Source organism: Carcharodon carcharias, chromosome 21 (assembly GCF_017639515.1).
Source record: "Carcharodon carcharias isolate sCarCar2 chromosome 21, sCarCar2.pri, whole genome shotgun sequence".
In the NCBI taxonomy this organism is placed as follows: Eukaryota; Metazoa; Chordata; class Chondrichthyes; order Lamniformes; family Lamnidae; genus Carcharodon; species Carcharodon carcharias.
The window spans coordinates 33,260,977-33,279,424 of record NC_054487.1 but is presented as its reverse complement, the minus strand read 5'-3'; the positions used below and the strand labels follow the sequence as shown (position 1 = coordinate 33,279,424).

Below are 18,448 nucleotides of genomic sequence, written 5' to 3'. Positions count from 1 at the left end.
TTATAACTTCAACACCCAGACAAGTCATATTGCCGTCTCCCACTTTAAAATTTCACAATACCACTCCTGGCTCAGTATACTCTTCACCCTCGTTGCCTTTAAATTCACCAATTCCAAGCCAACCAGGGAATTATTCTCTTAATATCCTGCAAAGAGCCCCCAGTGTTGTTATGGCATGGCTGATGATAAATGCCAAGTTGCCCAAATCCCAGAGGGAAACTTGAAACAGCTGCAAAAACGTTTTTTGCAATTTGTATGGTATGAGGAGAGGTTTCTGAAATTAGGAATTTGATGTTCCTCACTATTTGTGATGGTTTTATAATAAACATTTATGAAAAGAATAAAGAAAATAAAACACAATTACACTTAAATACAAGAATGGCTTCACACAGGAAACAGTACTTTAAAACAATTCCGCAAATCTTAACTTAACTACCCGCAGAGCTAACTTTCCTCTTTTCTGTTCAGCAACTATCCTTATAGATTCTAAAATCTATAGAATTCCAGTAATTTTTATCACATGGTGCTTTTTCCTCTGAGGCTGAAGAAACTGGTTATAACAAAGGAGTGAAAGGTTATAGGGGGTAGATGGGAATGTGGAGGTAAGGTTACAATCCGATCAGCCATGATCTTATTGAATGATGGTGCAGGTTCAAGAGGCTGAGTGGCCTACTCTTGCTCCTAATTCATATATTCGTATGTAAAACAACAAATGCCTATTGTTTCATCCTGTTATCATTGTTCCATCTCCTTATCTCAAAATTGGTGTGGTTAACTGTATCTCAATCTACACTCCTGGCATTAACCGTCACAGATATCTGTTCACACTGCCTTCTCCTTGTGTGTCTGGAGGGCCTCCTGTCCTCTTCGGGATACCTCTTACATAGTGAAATGATACAGATTCCGAACCCTTAAAGCTAATTGGAAACAAAATCAAAGTTTGCAAACAAATTTTCCATGGTACTTTAAAAGCAATATATTTTATAATTGTATAGATTACTTTTCCATCTCGAACATGAAGCACATTTTGGTATTAGGTATTATTTTGGTTGGTTTCAAGTGATTTTATTTTAGAAAACATTGACATATTAAACAATCCCTTATGAATTAAGGTGGGAATTATCTTTATGCAGTATGACACTGGCAATAGAGGTTTTACTTAGGTAAAACAACTTGACTGTCACTGAAATAAAATTCACACAGGTTATATATAAAGGCAAGTTCACGTGCAAGTATATCAGATCAAAACTCACCAACACCCAGCAGGGGTTACCAAGGGAATGATGGGAGCTGTAGTTTAACCCCTTTCTCCCGAGGCTCACCCGATCAGGAAGTGAACTATAATTCCCAGCCTGCAATGTGCGGCCTCCTTCTACTCCCGAGCGGCAGGGCTCAGCGCGTGCGCAGTGGCGGTTCTGACGATCCCAGGAGGCGGTCTGTTTGCACCTACGCGGCCGGCGATGGTGATGGTTTGAAGTGGGGCAACGGTCTTCAGTGAGATCCCCGCAGCCGGCCATCGGCTCTCTGAACACTGAGCAGCGATGGAGGCGCTGATTCCCGTCATTAATAAGCTGCAGGAAGTGTTTAACACGGTCGGGGCCGACATCATCCAGCTGCCGCAGATCGTGGTGGTGGGGACACAGGTAGGGAGGCCGGGCAGGGCGGGGCGTCGACGAGTTCGGAGCGGAGGGGGTGTCAGGGAGCCTGGGGCCCGGGAGCGTGAGAGAAGGGGCACCATCTTTCACTCACTGCACACATGGGGACTCAGGTCCCAGGGGCTTTACCCAGATTCTTCATCTGCTATTTGCACCTGTTATGTATTCTCAGCATTGTCTTTTTAAATTTCAGATAGCGTTTGTCTTCTATTTAAATTTGTTTTACGGTCACTTAATTACAACAGTCTTTCTGCACTGATTAATGTACAAAACACTTCAAGGCCCTCTGCGGAGGAAGGGAACAAACTGGAGGAGTGGATAGTGAAACCATGTTGCAGAGTTCAGGAGAGGTCACTGAAGGTTGTTTGGATTTAGAGCTCGAAAGGGTAGGGGTTGCATAAAGGTCCTACCATCGGTGGTGAGGCAAAAGGAGAGGTTAGAGTTAGAGGACAGGAGGTTGAATGAAGGAGAGGAGATCAGATTGCAAAGGTGCAAGGTGGGTGTGGGGGGGCGCTGGGGTGTGATGGAGCAAAATTATTGGCCGTATGTCTCTGGAGACTACGATGCCAGTGTATGTTAATGAGGACAGGGTGATTGATGGAATATGGTGAGACAGAAAACTAGCAGCTGGAGTTTTGACCAGTTGGAGTTTTTGGAATGTGGACAATGGAAGATAGGAAAAAAATAACATTGGAGCAATCAAATTTGGTGATGACAGAAATGTGGATAATGGAGTAAGTGGAGGAGAGCTGAGATAAGAATGGAATTGGGCAATATTGCAGAACCTTAAGTAATTTTGGTGACTTAGAAGATGTGTGCTTTGAAGTGCAGTTCAAAATCAAACATACACTTTCTTTTATTTTTCTGGAGTGACTGGCTAAGGACATGATTGGAATCAGTGGAACGGAAGCAGTTTATGACAGAAGCCAAAACATATGCCTTGTTCTTTCCAAAGTTCAGCTGAAGAATGTTGTGGTTCATCTAAGACTAGATTTCAGATAGAAAGAGAAGTGGTTGTTGCTTGAGCGAAATGGTGGAGAAGCAGAACCAGATGTCACCACATTGCAGATGGTCGCTTATGTTTAAATTCTGTCACCAAGGGGTAGCATATAGATGAGAGAAAGGAAAGTTTGAAGGATAGTCTTTTGAGAACTCAAAACGAGAGGAGAGGTTGTGCTTTTCTTATTTATTCTTTGGCTGTGACTGATGCTGCCAAAGCAGCATTTATTACCTATTCCTAGTTATCCTACTGCTTGTGTCCCAGCTTGCATCTAAATCCTGTTAACCCATCACCCTGTGCTTGGCTGTTGGTCAAATAACACCTTGGTTTAACATTCTTATCCTTGTTTTCAAATCCCTCCATGTCCTCGCTCCACCCTAGCTCCCTAACTACCTCCAGCCATACAACCCTCCAAGATCTCTGCGGGTCCTCTAATTCTTACCTCTTAGTCATCCTGGATTTTAATTGCTCTTTCAGCTGCCAAGACCCTAATCTCTGGAATACCCTCCCCAAACCTCTCTACTTCTCTTTTCTCCTAAAGATCCTTAAAATCTACCTCATTGACCAATCTTTTGGTTCTCTATCCTAACATCTTCCTATGTGGCCCAGTGTCAACTCTTAGCAGACACAGAAAGTACCCTATAAATAATGAGGCAATAGAAAATGAAGAGACAAGAGAGATAGAGGAACTTCAAACAATCATGATTACTAGAGAAAAAATACTAGGAAAACTAGTGGGATTAAAGGCTGACAAGTCGCCTGGACCAGATGGTCTGCATCCTAGGATGTTAAAGGAAGTGGCTGTAGAGATAGTGAATGCATTGGTTGTAATCTTCCAAAATTAGGCCAGTTAGCCTAACATCTGCCACATAAAAGATTTACTACACCAGATAAAAACTCATGGTATTGAGGGTGATGTATTGGCATTGATTGAGGATTGGCTAACCAGCAGGAAGCAGGGAGAGTCGGGATAAATGGATCATTTTCAGGTTGACCAACTGTAACAAGTGGAGTGCCACGGGGATGAATGATGGGGCTTTAACTGTTTATGATCTGTGTTAATGACTTGGATGAAGGGACCGACTGTATTGTAGCTAACTTTGTTGTTGGCTGTTTACTTGAACTGCTGTAGTCCTTGAGATGATAGTGCTGCCAGAATATTAATTGTGGGAATTCCAGGATATTGACCGAGATGGTGTGTGGCTTTGAGTGGAACATGGAAGTAAAATAGTGTTCTTACAATAATGCTTTAATTCTTTGAGTGATTTTTGGGAGGAGAGCGGCTGTTGAGTAACATTGTTAAATTTTTACAGCACATCCTGTAGATTTTATATATTGCAGACACAGTGCACATGATAAATCTGATAAAGAGCCATCAACCTGAAATGTTAACTCTCTTTCTCTCCACAGATGTTGCTTAACTTGCTCGTGTTTCCAGAATTTTCTGTTTTTATTTCAAATTTCCAGAATCAGTATTTGCTTTTGAATGGATTTTCTCTTGTTTTAGATGGCCATTTTCTGGTATTTAGATGGTGTGAATGATATCTAACCTTTGACAGCCTGGGTCTAAATGTTGTTGATACCTGGCTGCAGACCAATATGGGTTGCCTAATTGTTGAAGGAAATAATAAAACTGAACACTGGAATTTTCAGCTCTTGGTGCTTGCCTTAGGAGGGATGACTTAATTGGCCAAGGATGCTTCTATGAAGAATATCCCCAGTGATGTCTTGGAATGTGATGATTGACCTCCTATAACAGAATCATCTTCCTTTCTGTCAAATATGACTCTAACCATTCAAAGGTTTACTCCCATTGGCTTTATTTTTGGTCGGGCTTTTTAGCACAGTCAATGATATTCACCTTGTCTGGACCCCATCTGTGGTGAAGGCTGGAGCTGACTGGTTCTGTAGAAACTGAAACAGAACATGATGCGTATATGTAATGTGGGATACTATTGGAGACTCCTTCCACCACCTTACTCATCGTTCGGAAGAGATTAATGGGGCGGTGTTGACTGAGCTATATTTATCCTGTTCCATTGTCAATGGCACATATGAAGGAGATTTTCCCCGTTATCAGATACCAGGGTCATATCTGTACTGGAACAGCTTGACTAGGAAGGAGACTAGTTCTGGTACACAGGTCTTCAACACTACAGGGCCCAGTGCACTAAGCTGTTTTGGCTGATGACACTTGCAAACACTTCATCTTTATTCCTTGCCCTCAGGCCTGCAGTGGATAGGTTGATACTGTTGAGGTCAAGGTTATTGCTGGAGCTGTGTGGGCTTCGTCCAGAGAGATAGAGATGAAACCATCTAATGATCATCCTACATTACTAGACAAAGGAGGAGAGATTGCACATCTGTACTTGGTTTACGGGGGTCACCTTGTACTGATCTTGATTCAGTCTGTTTCGGAAGAAATGGAATCCCTATCCTGCTGTTTCTCCTGGTGATTTGGGAAAGGGAAATGTTATTGCTGTTGTGTGCTCTTGAGTTTGGGGGTGCTTGTGTTACCCTTTTCAGGTAGACCCAGTCTGATAGAAGGACAGTAAACAAAGATGAACCATAATAAGATGGAAATAGTTGTTTGTAATAACTATCTATCATCACGCCTTCAGCTTGTATAATTGCCACTCCCTGAGGCAATTTAAATTGCTTTTGAAAGGAATTTTCCACAAGTTACAGACTGTGATCATTTCTTGTCCATGTAAATAGTAGAAGAAATCTGGAACCCACTTGTTCAAAAAACAGTAGAAACTGGGGCGATTGGAGCTTCAAAACTGAGAGAGAATTTTGTCATGCAAGCCTATTAAAGGATATGCAGCAAAGATTGGTTTATGGAGCTGAAGAACAGATCATCTATGATCTAATTGAATGGTGGAGCAGACTTGATGGGCTGAAAGACCAACTTGTGTTCCTAAGTGATCAGAAGTACTCCAAGCTGCTTCTGGAGCCTCATTCTTCACCCTCATGTCAGTGTTTCTAAATTGATAATATATTGACCTTTGTGATATGCAGAGTAAGATTAATCAGAAAATAACTTAATTACTACTTTCATAGTCATACCTGATCCTGTGTTCATTGCATAATTACTATTATGAAGTTTTGGAATTTACATAATTTTAGTAAGTGATCCTAGTTTCCAATCTCACTGCGTGCCATTTGCCCAGATTTCTGTACTCGTGGGATGATTTTTCTTGTTCTGTGAGCTTACCATGTTATAATTCTGCTTTGAGTGCATGGTTGGATATTTCTCTAAGGGGATGCCAAAGTAACAAGAGCTAATTGTAGCTGCTGCCTTTTGCTCACGTACAGCAACAATGAGCTAAGGGTCATAGAATATGATGGTGACGAAAGAGGCCACTGGCTCAGTGTACCAACACAGCTCAGTGCCCCATTCCCTCATATTGATTTAAACTTCACTTTTCTAAATATATATTCAGTTTCTTTTTAAGAGTTATTGTGTATTTTGCTTCTAGCAGTATTCCTGATATGCCATTCAAACTCTTTACCTAAAATCATCTATTAAATTCTCCTTCATTACTTTAATGCATTTATATCCCCTAGTTACCAGTTCAGTGACCAATGAAAATAGTTTTTCATATATAACACTTCATAAGACTTCCAATAGGTCTCGTCTTCAAATTCTTTTAAAAAGAGCACCACTTTCTCCTGATTTGGTTTATATTCCTATGTGGATCAGTTGGTATCACTCTTGTTTCTGAATCATGAGGTTCTAGATTCAAGTCCCAGTCCAGGGTGTAAGCACAAAAATCATGGCTGACACTGAGTACAGTTTTGATGCACTACACTGCTCGGGTGAACGTGAAAGACCTCTTGGCACTATTTGAAAGAGAGCAGGGGAGTTATCCCTGGTGTCTTGCCCTATGTTTATTTCTCAATCAACATCACAGATAACAGATGACCTGTTTTAGCTGTGTGTAAATTGGCTGCTGTATTTCCTGTATTACAGCAATGACTACATTTCAAAAGTACTTCATTGGCTGTAAAGCACTCCAAGACATTGGCTGGTTGTAGAAGGATGCTATATAAATGCAAGTCTTTCTTTATAAAATCTTAGTAAATCTCTGCTGTTGCCATTCCAGTGTACCCAAAACAGGCTTCAATATTGTAATCATGGTCTAACCCAGGGGTGTAGCGCTGCCAGAGCACACCAAAGCACTGCTCTGGCACCTCCTATTTAAAGGCTTTAATATTCATCGTTGGATGATAAACTCTTCTTTGCTCATTGGGCATACATTGTATGCCCCAATTGATTTTTCTTGTCATTGACCTCACTAACATTATTTAAGAATCATAATTTTCATCTGAAATTAAACTTTTCAAAGTTAGTCGATCATAACTTTCTAATGTCCCCCAGAGTGGTAATAATTAATGGTTTGACAGGAGAAACGAAGCTTGTCTGTTGCAGCCGGACGTTGTGAATACCTCACAGGTAAAAAGATAAAAGACTGAACCCGTCAAACATTCCCTTATTAATGATGTTTTATAATTTGTAGCAAAGGGGAAGTTTGATGCAGTCTATTGGAGCAAGTGTTGCAGATTTGGAGGTAGTGTTTATTTGTCAACATTGTCTTGGAACGGAAAAAATGCAAATCAAATTAAATTACATTAGAAATGGTGAATGCACCCTAGTTTTGCCTATTATTAAACTATATTTGGGAGTAAAAACAGAAAATGCTGGAAAAACTCAGGTCTGACAGCATCTGTGGAGAGAGAAACAGTTAAAGCTTCGAGTCTGTATGACTTCTTCAGAGCTAAAGAGAAGTAGAAATGTGATGAAATGTATACTGTTAAGGGGTTGGAGCAGGTGAAGCTGGATAGAAGGTCAGCATTAAGTGGGGGTTAGGGAGAGATTGACAAAGATGTCATGGACACAAGATAAAGGGCGTTGTTAATGGTAGTGGTAAGGGCTAAAGAAGGTGCTGATAGTGGCATAAAGGTGAGAAAGCAGAATGTGTGAATAGAACAAGGGTCAGCACTCTGTGGAAAAAAAAACAACGTAGAACAAATGACAGATGGCCCATTTGGGGGTGGGGGAGGGACAGTGGTTGGGGGAAAAGGATAGAAAAATGGGTAAAACAATGAATAAAAATAAGTAAATAAAGAAATGTTTTCTTTATTTTAAAAAGCGATTAAAAAGAGGTGAAGATAGAGGAGAGAGTTCATGGCCTGAAGTTGTTGAACTCAATGCTAACCCCGAAAGGCTGTAAAGTGCTTAATTGGAAAATGAGGTGCTGTTCCTCATTTGTTAGGCTTCACTGGAACAATGCAGCAGGCCAAGGATGGACATATGGGCATAAGAGCAGGGTGGTGTGTTGAAATGGAAAGTAACAGGGAGGTCTGGGTCATGCTTGCGGACAGACCGAAGGTGTTCTGCAAAGTGATCGCCCAGTCTGCGTTTGGTCTCCCCAGTGTAGTGAGGACTGCATTGGGAGCAGCTAGTGCAATAGACTAAATTGCAGGAGGTGCAAGTGAAGCGCTGCTTCACCTGAAAGGAGTGTTTGGGCCCTTGGATGGTGAGGAGGTAAAGGGGCAGGTGTTGCACCTTTTGCGATTGCATGGGAATGTGCCATGGGAAAAGATTGAGGTGTTGAGAGTGATGGAGGAGTGGACCAGGGTGTCCCAGTGGAAAAGGTCCTCACAGAATGTGGGGAAGATGCATTTGGTAGTGGCATCATGCTGGAGTCGGCAGAAATGGTGAAGAATGATCCTTTGGATGTGGAGGCTGGTGGGATGAAAAATGAGGACAAGGGGGAGCCTATTGTTCTTTGGCGGGGGGGTTTTGGGGGGTGGGTGGGTGGAGGAAGGGCTGAGGACAGAGACATAGGAGGTGTGTCTGACCCACATCAATCAACTTACAAAATTCAAACCTCTTTATTTGAATTGAAATGATATTTGGGCATTGATTTACTAACTTTCAGTGAAGTGCAAATTAAAAGGTAATTTATCTCCATCTTAAAAGTATATTGTGTTGTATATGCAAAATAACTGGTCACAAGTCAAGAATTAATTATCTTGTTCATTCCCCATAAGTACAAGTGAGTGCCTCGATCTTTGGCTCTCTTTTGACAAGCAGCAATATTGATTGCTTTTAGTACGGGATATTTTCCATGCAACAGTTATTTGTACTTGTGTACCATTTCAACATTTTGGTATTGTATATTAGAAAAAGATGTTGCAGAACGTTTAACACAATTTAGACATGAAATTTTGAAATATGATACACAGGTAAACCTATGCCTTTTTTATTATAGATACTTTCAATTAGTGCACTTCATGATACTAGTATTAAGATTCTAAGCATATCTGCACTTTTGGAGGGGACTAACAAGGCAAGGGATTATACTATGAAGAGTAGGACCCTGGAAAGTACTGAAGATCGGAGGGACCTTGGTGTTCATATCCACAGATACCTGAGTGTAGCAGGGCAGGTAGATAAGGTGATTAAGAAGACATATGGGATACTTGCCTTTATTAGCTGAGGCATAGAATACAAGAGCAGGGAGGTTATGCTGGAACTGTATAAAACGCTGGTTAGGCCACAACTCAAGTACTCCGTCTGGCCACCACATTATAGGAAGGATGTGATTGCGCTGGAGAGGCTGCAGAGGAGATTTACCAGAAAGCTGCCTAGGCCGGAGGGACTGAGCTATGAGGAAAGATTGGATAGGCTGGGGTTATTTTCCTTGGAGCAGCAAAGGTTGAGAGGGGACCTGATAGAGATGAATAAGATTATGAGGGACATAGATTGGGTGAATAGGAAGGCACTTTTTCCATTATTGCAGGAGCCTGTAATCGGGGTAGAGATTTAAGGTAAGAGGTAGAAGGCTAAGAGGGGAGTTGAGGAGAATTTTTTTCACCCAGAGGGTGGTGGGAGTCTGGAACTCACTGCCTGTGCTGTAACTTTTCTATGGGTTCTAACACAGGTACCATGCATGCTGTAATTGGTCAGGTATGGAGTCAGCTCTTTCTCAACATCTCTGTTATTTTGCTTCACTTGAGTTTTCTTTCCACTGACCTCAGTGGAATCCACTCCACTAATTGACTGGATTTTCAATCTGTAAGATTGGTGCTGATTTTAATCCTCACTGCCGCCAATATTGAAGCTACTTGTTTCCAGGAGTGACACATGCAGGGGGGTTTGGCTCATTGATGGCAACAGTCAGAACTGGAGGCAAATCCTTTTGCAACCACATGGAACTGCATGATGTGTGATGCAGAGGTGGCTGGCGTAGGGACCACGTCGAGTAATTTCTACCTGCGTTATTATGTGGGGCACAAGGGCAAGTTTGACCACAAGTTCCTGGAGTTTGAGTTCAGACTGAATGGTAATAGTTGACCAGAATGTCTGTCTGGAAGTTGCGTGTGGCTGTGAATCCGGAGCCTGGGGAGGTTAAAAAGGTGGTGGAGGGAAGGCCAGGTCCAGGGCCCCAGGCCTCATGCTGATGCTGCTGAATGTCTGAGTCAATGTAAATAAAAACCAGACCTTACAATTCCCTGCACACAGTTTTCTCATAAACAGGCACTTCATGGTCTTTGAAGTTCAAGGTTACCAGGATCTAAAGCAGCATCAGTATATGAAGAGTCATTCGGACTCAAAACGTTGACTCTGTTCCTCTCCGCAGATGCTGCCTGACCTGCTGGGTTTTTCCAGGTATTTTTGTTTTTGTTTTGGATTTCCAGCATCCACAATTTTTTGCTTTTATCCTACTGATAGTTGTCTACTGAATGTTAACTCCTTGGCTGTGATGGCCTGAGGACGTGAAACACAGTATAGTGTTTGTATTCCCTGCTGGCAATGTTACATAGAATTTGCAGCACAGAAGCAGGCCCACCTGATCTATGTTGGTGTTTATGTTCCGCAAATGCCTCCTCCCAACCTTCTTGATCACGCTATCATGGTAACCTTCAGCTTTTTTCTTCCTTGTGTGTTTATTAAGTTCCTTGAATATATCTATGCTAGAATCAGAGAATGGTTTCAATCACAGAAGGAGGCCATTCAGCACATTGTCTCTGTCTCGGTTCTTTGCAACAGCAACTCAATTAGTCCTACTCCTCTGCCTTTTCCCTATAGCCTTGTAAAATCTTTTCTGTTCAGATTAATATCCAGCTCTCTTTTGAAAACAGGATTGAATCTGCTTCACCACACTCTTAGGCAGTGCGGCTCAGATCCAAACATTTGTTGTATAAAGAAGTTTTTCCTTATGTCATATCTGGTTCTTTTGTTAATCACCTTAGGGTTCTCTATCTTCTGCCAATGGGAACAGTTTCTCTCCATTTATTCTGTCCAAACACTCATGATTTTGAACACCTCTAACAAATCTCCTCTCAACCTCCTCTAAGTAGAACAGCCTCAGCTTCACCAGTCTATCCACATAACTGAAGTCTCTCATCCTTGGTCCCATTCTCTTTTGTGCACCCTTTCTAAAACCTTCACACCCTTGCCACTGAGTCTGAGCCAGTGTTTTATGAAGATTCATATCTTACTTGGTTTTGTACTCTGTCCCCCTATTTATAAAATCTAGGATTCAGTATAGTTTATTAGCTGCTTTTCCAACCTGCCCTGCCACTTTCAATAATTTATGCACATATATGCCCAGGTCCCTCTGCTTCTCTAATCCCTTTAGAACTGTACCCTTTATTTTACGTCATGTGTTCTTCTGACCAGAATGTAATACTTCACACTTCCCTATGTTAAAATTCATCTGCCATGTTTCTGCCCATCCCACCAACCTGTCTATAATCCTCTTGAAATCTATCACTATCCTCCTCACAGTTCGCAATACTTCCAAGCCTTGCATCATCTGCAAATTTTGAAATTGTGCCCTGTACACCCAGATCTAGGTTATTAATATAAATCAAGAAAAGCAGTGACCTGTATATACCATCCTCTAATCAGAAGTAAGTAAAGTTTTCTGTAATTCATGTCTTTAATAGGCTTAAATTAAATAATTAAACTGTTGCATGATTCCCTAGCTATACTAAAGACTGCTGATTCAACATACCACGTGGTTCGAATTAAAATGCTTACAGGCGTTAATTTTTCACTTAAGCATAGTTTTACTGTATTTTCTGGACTCAAGTAACTGATACATAGGAAAATAATATAATAGATTTAGAAATGATATGGCCAACATATTTTCTTAGAGCTTTGGCACTACACACCTGGTCTAACCAAATCTAAAATAAATGACTACATTAATGCTGGTGAAGGCATTGAAATTATATTATGAAGTAATCTAACTACACAAAGGGCTGGTTGATATAAGCAAGTCTGCAGTCACTGAACTACAAGATTATGAAGTTTAACAGCACTCTTAAGTATATTTTGTAGCAGAGTTAATTATTGTGATGTCTTCTATGTGTACATCTTTCACCATCACCATTTTTATTACTGAATCGGTTATATCATGGAGCTTCCACCATGCTCAGTGTGCCCGCCCCACAATAACAGCAATTCAAAACAAACATAGACCCCAATTTTACATTTAAGTATAATGGTGAGACTATCAGTTCTTACTCTATGGAGTAAATTGGACAGCAACTTTCTGGATTTCCACATTTATGTACACATGTGGATTCTGAAAGCTGTTGTCCAATTTGCATTGCTATGCTGGTGCTTTGGTGTTGACTCTGTATTGAAGTATATATAAGGGTGTGAAGTTGCAGTACTTACCTACTAAATAAGTCAGAGAAAGTTGGGGCTAGTGCATTCAGATGTAATTTAATTTTTAACGACGTGATAAGTCTTAATTACAACCAAACAACATCCCTGGCGCTAAAAATTTAATTTTACAAGCGTGGAGTCAGAATGTACTAATTGTTGGATATTTAAAAGAATAAAAATTAAAATAATTTTTTTCTTGCTGTCCCTTTTATCTTTCTCAATCCCATCTTCCTTTCCCTCACTTTATTTGATTTTTTTCCTATGATTTTACAATGAATTAATATTTTATATTTAAGAATATTCCTATGTTCTACCTTATTTTTCTTGGTTGAGACTCTGTGCGTCAGTGAGGATTTTTCTTTTACAGATTCCTGACATTTGCAGTATTTTTGCTTTTGTTCAAAAGTACTGAATTAGCTGAAAAGCACTTTATGAATGCATGCTTCCTTAAAAAAAGAAACAATGCCCCAAGCAGAAAATTCAATGCTGTCAAACACTCCCACTCCAACGACATACAGCAAAAACTCGTAGTAACGTTTCCTAACACGATATGTAGGAGTGACACCAGACAAAATGTTCACATCAAGCCACATATTAAGGCAAGAAACCAAAAGCTTGGTCAAAGAGTAGGTTTTAGGGAAAAACTTAAAGGAGCAGAGAGGCAGAGAGCTTTAGGGAGGGAATTCCAGAGCTAAGGGCCTGGGTAGCTGATAGAACAGCTGATATTTATGAAGCTTTTGAAAATCAGGAATGTCCAGAATTGAAAAAGTCCAGAGGTTTTGCACGGTTGTGAAGCTAGAGGAGGTTACAGAAGGGGTCGAGGTCATGGATTTGAATAGAAAGATAAATTTAAAATTGAGCATTGAGGGACCAGGAGCCCAAGATAGGTTAGCTGATTAATTAACAAGGCGGTATGCATTAGGAATACAGGCAGCAAAGTTTTGGATGAGCGCAAATTTCTGAAACTTGAAAAGCTGGACTGGAGAGCATTGGAATAGTCAAGTCCAGAGGTAACAAAGGAACTGATGAAGATTTTACCAACCAATGAGCTGAGCCAGGAGCAGAGGGATGTGATATTACAGCGATGGAAGGACATGATTTTGATGTTAGAGAGAATGTGATTTTGTAAGTTCAGCTCACAAAAGTCAAAATTAGATTACTGATGGAGACAGATCTGATGAGTCATATTATGCAACATTTATAGAGACTTCCCTAAATTATTTCAAGTTTTAAATCCAACTTTAAAAACATTCCTTTCACTTTTTTCTACTTTAAAAAAATTATTCTTTCACAGCGCGTGGGTGTCATTGGCTAGGCCATCATTTATATATTTATGCTGGGCCAGCAGTCCTAATTGCCCTTGAGAAGGTGGTGGCGAGCTGCTGCCTTGAACTGCTGCAGTCCATGTGCTGTAGGTACACTCAATGCTGTTAGGAAGGGAGGTCCGGGATTTTGACCCAGCAACAGTAAAGGAACAACGACATAGTTCCAAGTCAGGATGATGTGTGTGGCTTGGAGAGGAACTTGCAGTTGGTGGTGTTCCCCTGAGGTGGTAGAGGTCAGGGGTTTGGAAGGTGCTGATGAAAGAGCCTTGGTGAGTTGATGCAATGCACCTTCTAGATGGTACAAACTGCTGTCACTGTGCGTCGGTGGTGGAGGGAGTGAATGTTGAATGTGGTGGATGGAGTGGTAATGAAGTGGGCTGCTTTGTATTGGATGGTGTCAAGCTTCTTGAATGTTGTTGGAATTAAACTCATCCAGGCAAGTGGAAAGTATTCCACCATACTCCTCAATTGTGCCTTGTCGATGGTGGACAGACTTTGGGGAGTCAGGAGGGGAGAGTTACTCGCTATAGAATTTCCAGCCACTGACCTGCTCATGTTGCCACAGTATTTATATGGCTGGTCCAGTTCAGTTTCTGGTGAATGGTAACTCCCAGGATGTTGACATTGGGGGATTTCCACATTGCCATGTAGATGTCAGTGTTGTATCTGTACTGGAACGGTTTGGCTAGGGGTGTGGCTTGTTCTTGAGCACATGTCTTCAATACTATTGCTGGAATTTTGTCAGGGCTTGTAGCTTTTACAGTATCCAGTGCCTTCAGCCATTTCTTGATATCATGGGGAGTAAATTGAATTGGCTGAAGACTTTGATGCTGGGGACCTCAGGAGGAGGCTGAGACGGATCATCCACTTGGCACATCTGGCTGAAGGTGATTTTGCACAGGGCCAGGCTCTCCCATCATTGAGGATGGGGATACTTGTGGAACTGCTTTCTCCAGGGAGTTGTCTAATTGTCCACCACAGTTCATGACTGGAAGTGGCGGACTGCAGAGCTTAGATCTGATCCATTGGTTGTGGGATCACTTAGCTCTGTCTATCACTTGCTGCTTTTGCTGTTTGGCACGCATGAACTGTGTTGTTGCTTCACCAGGTTGACACCTCATTTTTAGGTAATCCTGGTGCTGCTCCTGGCATGCCCTCCTGCACTGCTCATTGAACCAGGGTTGATTCACCAGCTTGATAGTAATGTTAGTGCAGGGGATATGCCAGGCCATGAGGTTAGAGATTATGGTTGCATACAATTCTGCTACTGCTGATGACCCAGGGTGTCTCATGGATGTCCAGTTTTGAGTCTGTTTGAAATCTATCCCATTTAGCTTAGTGGTAGTGCCAGACAACATGATGGAGGGTATCCTTAATGTGAAGATGGGACTTCGTCTCCACAAGGACTGCGTTGTGGTCACTCCTACCGGCATTCTTTTATTCATTTGCAGAATGTGGGCTTTACTGGCTGGGCCAGCATTCATTGCCCATCCCTAGTTGTCCTTGAGAAATTGGTGGTGAGCTGCCTTCTTGAACTGCTGCAGTTCACGTGGTGTAGTTACACCCACAGTGCTGTTAGGAAGGGAGTTCCAGGGTTTTGGCCCAGTACTGTCATGGGCAGGTGCATCTGCAACAGGTAGATTGGTGAGGACAAGGCCAAGTAGGATATTGTGTCTTCCCTCACCACCTACCGCAGACCCAGTTTAGCAGTTACGTCCTTTAGGACTCGACCAGCTCGGCCAGTGGTGGTGCTACTGAGCCATTCTTGGTGATGGGCATTGAAGCCCCCCACCCAGAGTACATAGTGCCCTTGCCACCCTCAGTGCTTCCTCCAGTTGGTGTTCAACATGGAGGAGTACCGATTTGTCAACTGAAGGTTAGTGGCAATCAGTGGGAGGTTTCCTTGCTCATGTTTGACCTGATGCCATGAGACTTCATGGGGTCTGGAGTGTTGAGAACTGCGAGGGCAACCCCTTCCTGATTGTACCACTGTGCTGCTGCTGTTGCTTGACTAGGCTGTGGGACAGCTCTCCCAATTCTGCCACAATCCTCCAGGTGTTAATAAGGACGACTTTTCAGGGTCAACAGGGCCGGTTGTGCCATTGTCATTTCTGGTGCCTAGGTTGATGCTGGGTGATCCGTCCGGTTTCATTTCTTATTGACTTTTATGAAGCTGAGTGGCTGGCTAGGCTGTTTTAGAGGGCATTTAAGAGTCAGCCACATTTTTGTGGTCTGGAGTTACATGTAGCCCAGACCAGGTAAGGACAGCAGATTTCCTCCCCTAAAGGACATTAGTGAAGCAGATAGGTTTTTATGACAATCAACAATGGTTTCATGGTCACCATTACTGAGACTTTTTTAATTCCAGACTTATTAATTGAATTTAAATTCCACCAGCCGCTACCAATGAGATAACGTTACCACTACACCGCTACCTCCCTGTATTACTTTTCCTCAATTTTGTCATTTTGCAACTGTGCTGATACTCACAAGTCATGATTATTTCTTTCCCTGGCTGAAGTAAACCAAATGAAAGTGATGTTAATTATGTCACCAGAATTGTTCTCAAATTAACTGAAGTATCGGCTGATGCTGTTGGAATATGCCTTGCTTCTACAGTGTAGGTTGCTCCCAAAGGCCAGTGATGGTAATTGGAGCAAACCCTGTACACCACGATCTTGTATCTTGTACTTCTTTTAATAGATTGATTCTGTTCTCCAATTCATGACAGAGCAGTGGAAAAAGCTCAGTACTAGAAAGTCTGGTGGGAAGAGACTTGCTCCCCAGAGGTACTGGTATTGTCACTCGAAGACCATTGATTCTGCAGCTAGTGAATGTTTCTCCCGAGGAACAGCGGAAAGCAGCAGGAGGTGATGATGGTATGTCTTTTTTTCTAATTTGTGTTATATTAATTTCTTTGTCCCCATGTTGAATTTGAGGACAGAGATGTGAGAATAATTATGCTGACATTGTAGGATATGCTGAACTCTAAACTCTCAAATGTTCAAAACCACATCTGGTAGCTTTACTCCAGGTTTCTCTTTCTTCTATTACTACGATTGGAAACTAAATACATCAAGAGTTTGAATTGTATCCTATCTCAAATATTATTACTTATATGACATAAACAACATGCATCCTCCTATTCACTAAAGCTAATGCCACTGGAGTTCTTCAGCTAAGTTCAAATTCTGTTAGTTACCTCGTTTGCTTGAAATTGAATCTAAGTCGTTAAAGTTAGGTATATTAAAAGTATTTCCACAGTGTGGTCAAAGAGTTTAGGTACATTATCAGTTGAAAGAAATAAACCCTTTCCATGAAATTCTATGGTGAACTGCATGGTTATGCCACTGATTACTCCAGCTTCTGCACCTTTCTTCTTTGGTGTTGAGGATGGTCAAGTGATTCGAGTATGACATACTATTGTAGATGAGATTAGTAAACTTGGCAAAGACTAGAAATTGAGCCTGAGACAATCCAATCCAAGCATGTCTGTTTGATATATTTAGGAATAACAACCAGACTTTTCACAGGTATGAGGCTGGTACCTTTCCTTTTCTAGATTTCCAGTATCTGTATTTTTCTTTTTTTTTACCTCCACTGTGGCAGCTGTGAGCTTGAGAAGCAACAAGCTGTAGCCTTCAAAGTAGGTGAACTAAATGATAGTTCAAGAAGGAATACTGCAGGAGTTTATACATGGAAGTCATAAACAAGCTCCAGGATAAGGCTCTAACTTTTCACAGAATATGATATATTTAAGTTCTCCCTTTACATCATGAATTGAACATATGATTTTATGGTGAAATTTTCTTTTCCAGGGCTTTAGTTCAAACAATATATCATTCATTATGTTGAAAACCATGAGCCCATGACTAATATCAGAATTGATCTCAAACCATCCATTGCCTCCTTGGACTCCAGTAATTTCCCTTATTCCCTTCATTTACAACCATGACCATTTTTTCTCACCCCCTACCTGTTTCCGTGATCCAGAATTTCAGTTGTCAGATACTGATGGCATAGGGGTGACTGATAGTAGACAGCTAGTTCACAACATGTGCAGGGTTTAGTAACTGTCATTGAATAAATCTTAAATGATTTGAAAATTGTTGGGATGGTAAATATGTTGTTGGATGTTGAATTCCTCCCTAAACATATCCATTCCTCCACCTCGCTTTCCTCCCTTAAGATGTTCCTTGGAACTTGCCTCTTTTGACCCTAATACATATCGTCAGAACTTGTTTGATAATGCTCCTATGAAGCTGTGGGATATTTTTGAACAGTAAAGGTGCTTTAATAATGTAAGCTGTTAACACCAATATTCTTGATTTTTAAAATTTCTATCACTGTCTTACATGGCAAAAAACATTACAGAGTATTGCAGGTGAAACTTGTGCTGCAAAAACCTTGTTTTTCTCCTACAGATAATGTGTTTACAATATCTGTTGTATCTGTCTTTCAATTTGCTTGAGGGAGAAAGTATTTCTTGAACTAAGCACTTTGTAAGCAGACACCCACTTAACTTTTCTGCTGTTTCTCTGACTACAGACACAGCCATGTGGAAAAATTACAGCCAGCTTCACAAAGGTTTCCACTTCCTCTTGTTTACTTGTTTTTGTGTATCATGTCTGTTCTCTGCATGGCTTTGGATCATTCTTAGTTATACGCCACTGAAGGATAACCATTTGGGTTTGCATTACATAGAAACCTGTCTGAAGTTTATTGTGGTTGATATGAATATTTTAAAATAAGGCTTTGTCAGGTGAGAGTATCA

The 18,448-nt window shown here is 41.2% G+C and overlaps 1 protein-coding gene across 3 annotated transcripts in view; it reads left to right on the top strand.

Moving 5' to 3' along the window:
- The first annotated feature begins 1,423 nt into the window (after positions 1–1,423).
- The window catches only part of dnm1l (dynamin 1-like), a 77,872-nt gene continuing 60,847 nt past the window's right edge, over positions 1,424–18,448 (top strand). For all 3 annotated transcript variants that reach the window (XM_041215585.1, XM_041215586.1, XM_041215584.1), the window contains exons 1-2: positions 1,424–1,643; positions 16,406–16,553. In XM_041215585.1, coding sequence (XP_041071519.1) covers positions 1,542–1,643; positions 16,406–16,553 — 250 coding nt within the window. In that variant the 5' untranslated portion in view covers positions 1,424–1,541. The remainder of the gene's footprint in view (positions 1,644–16,405; positions 16,554–18,448) is intronic.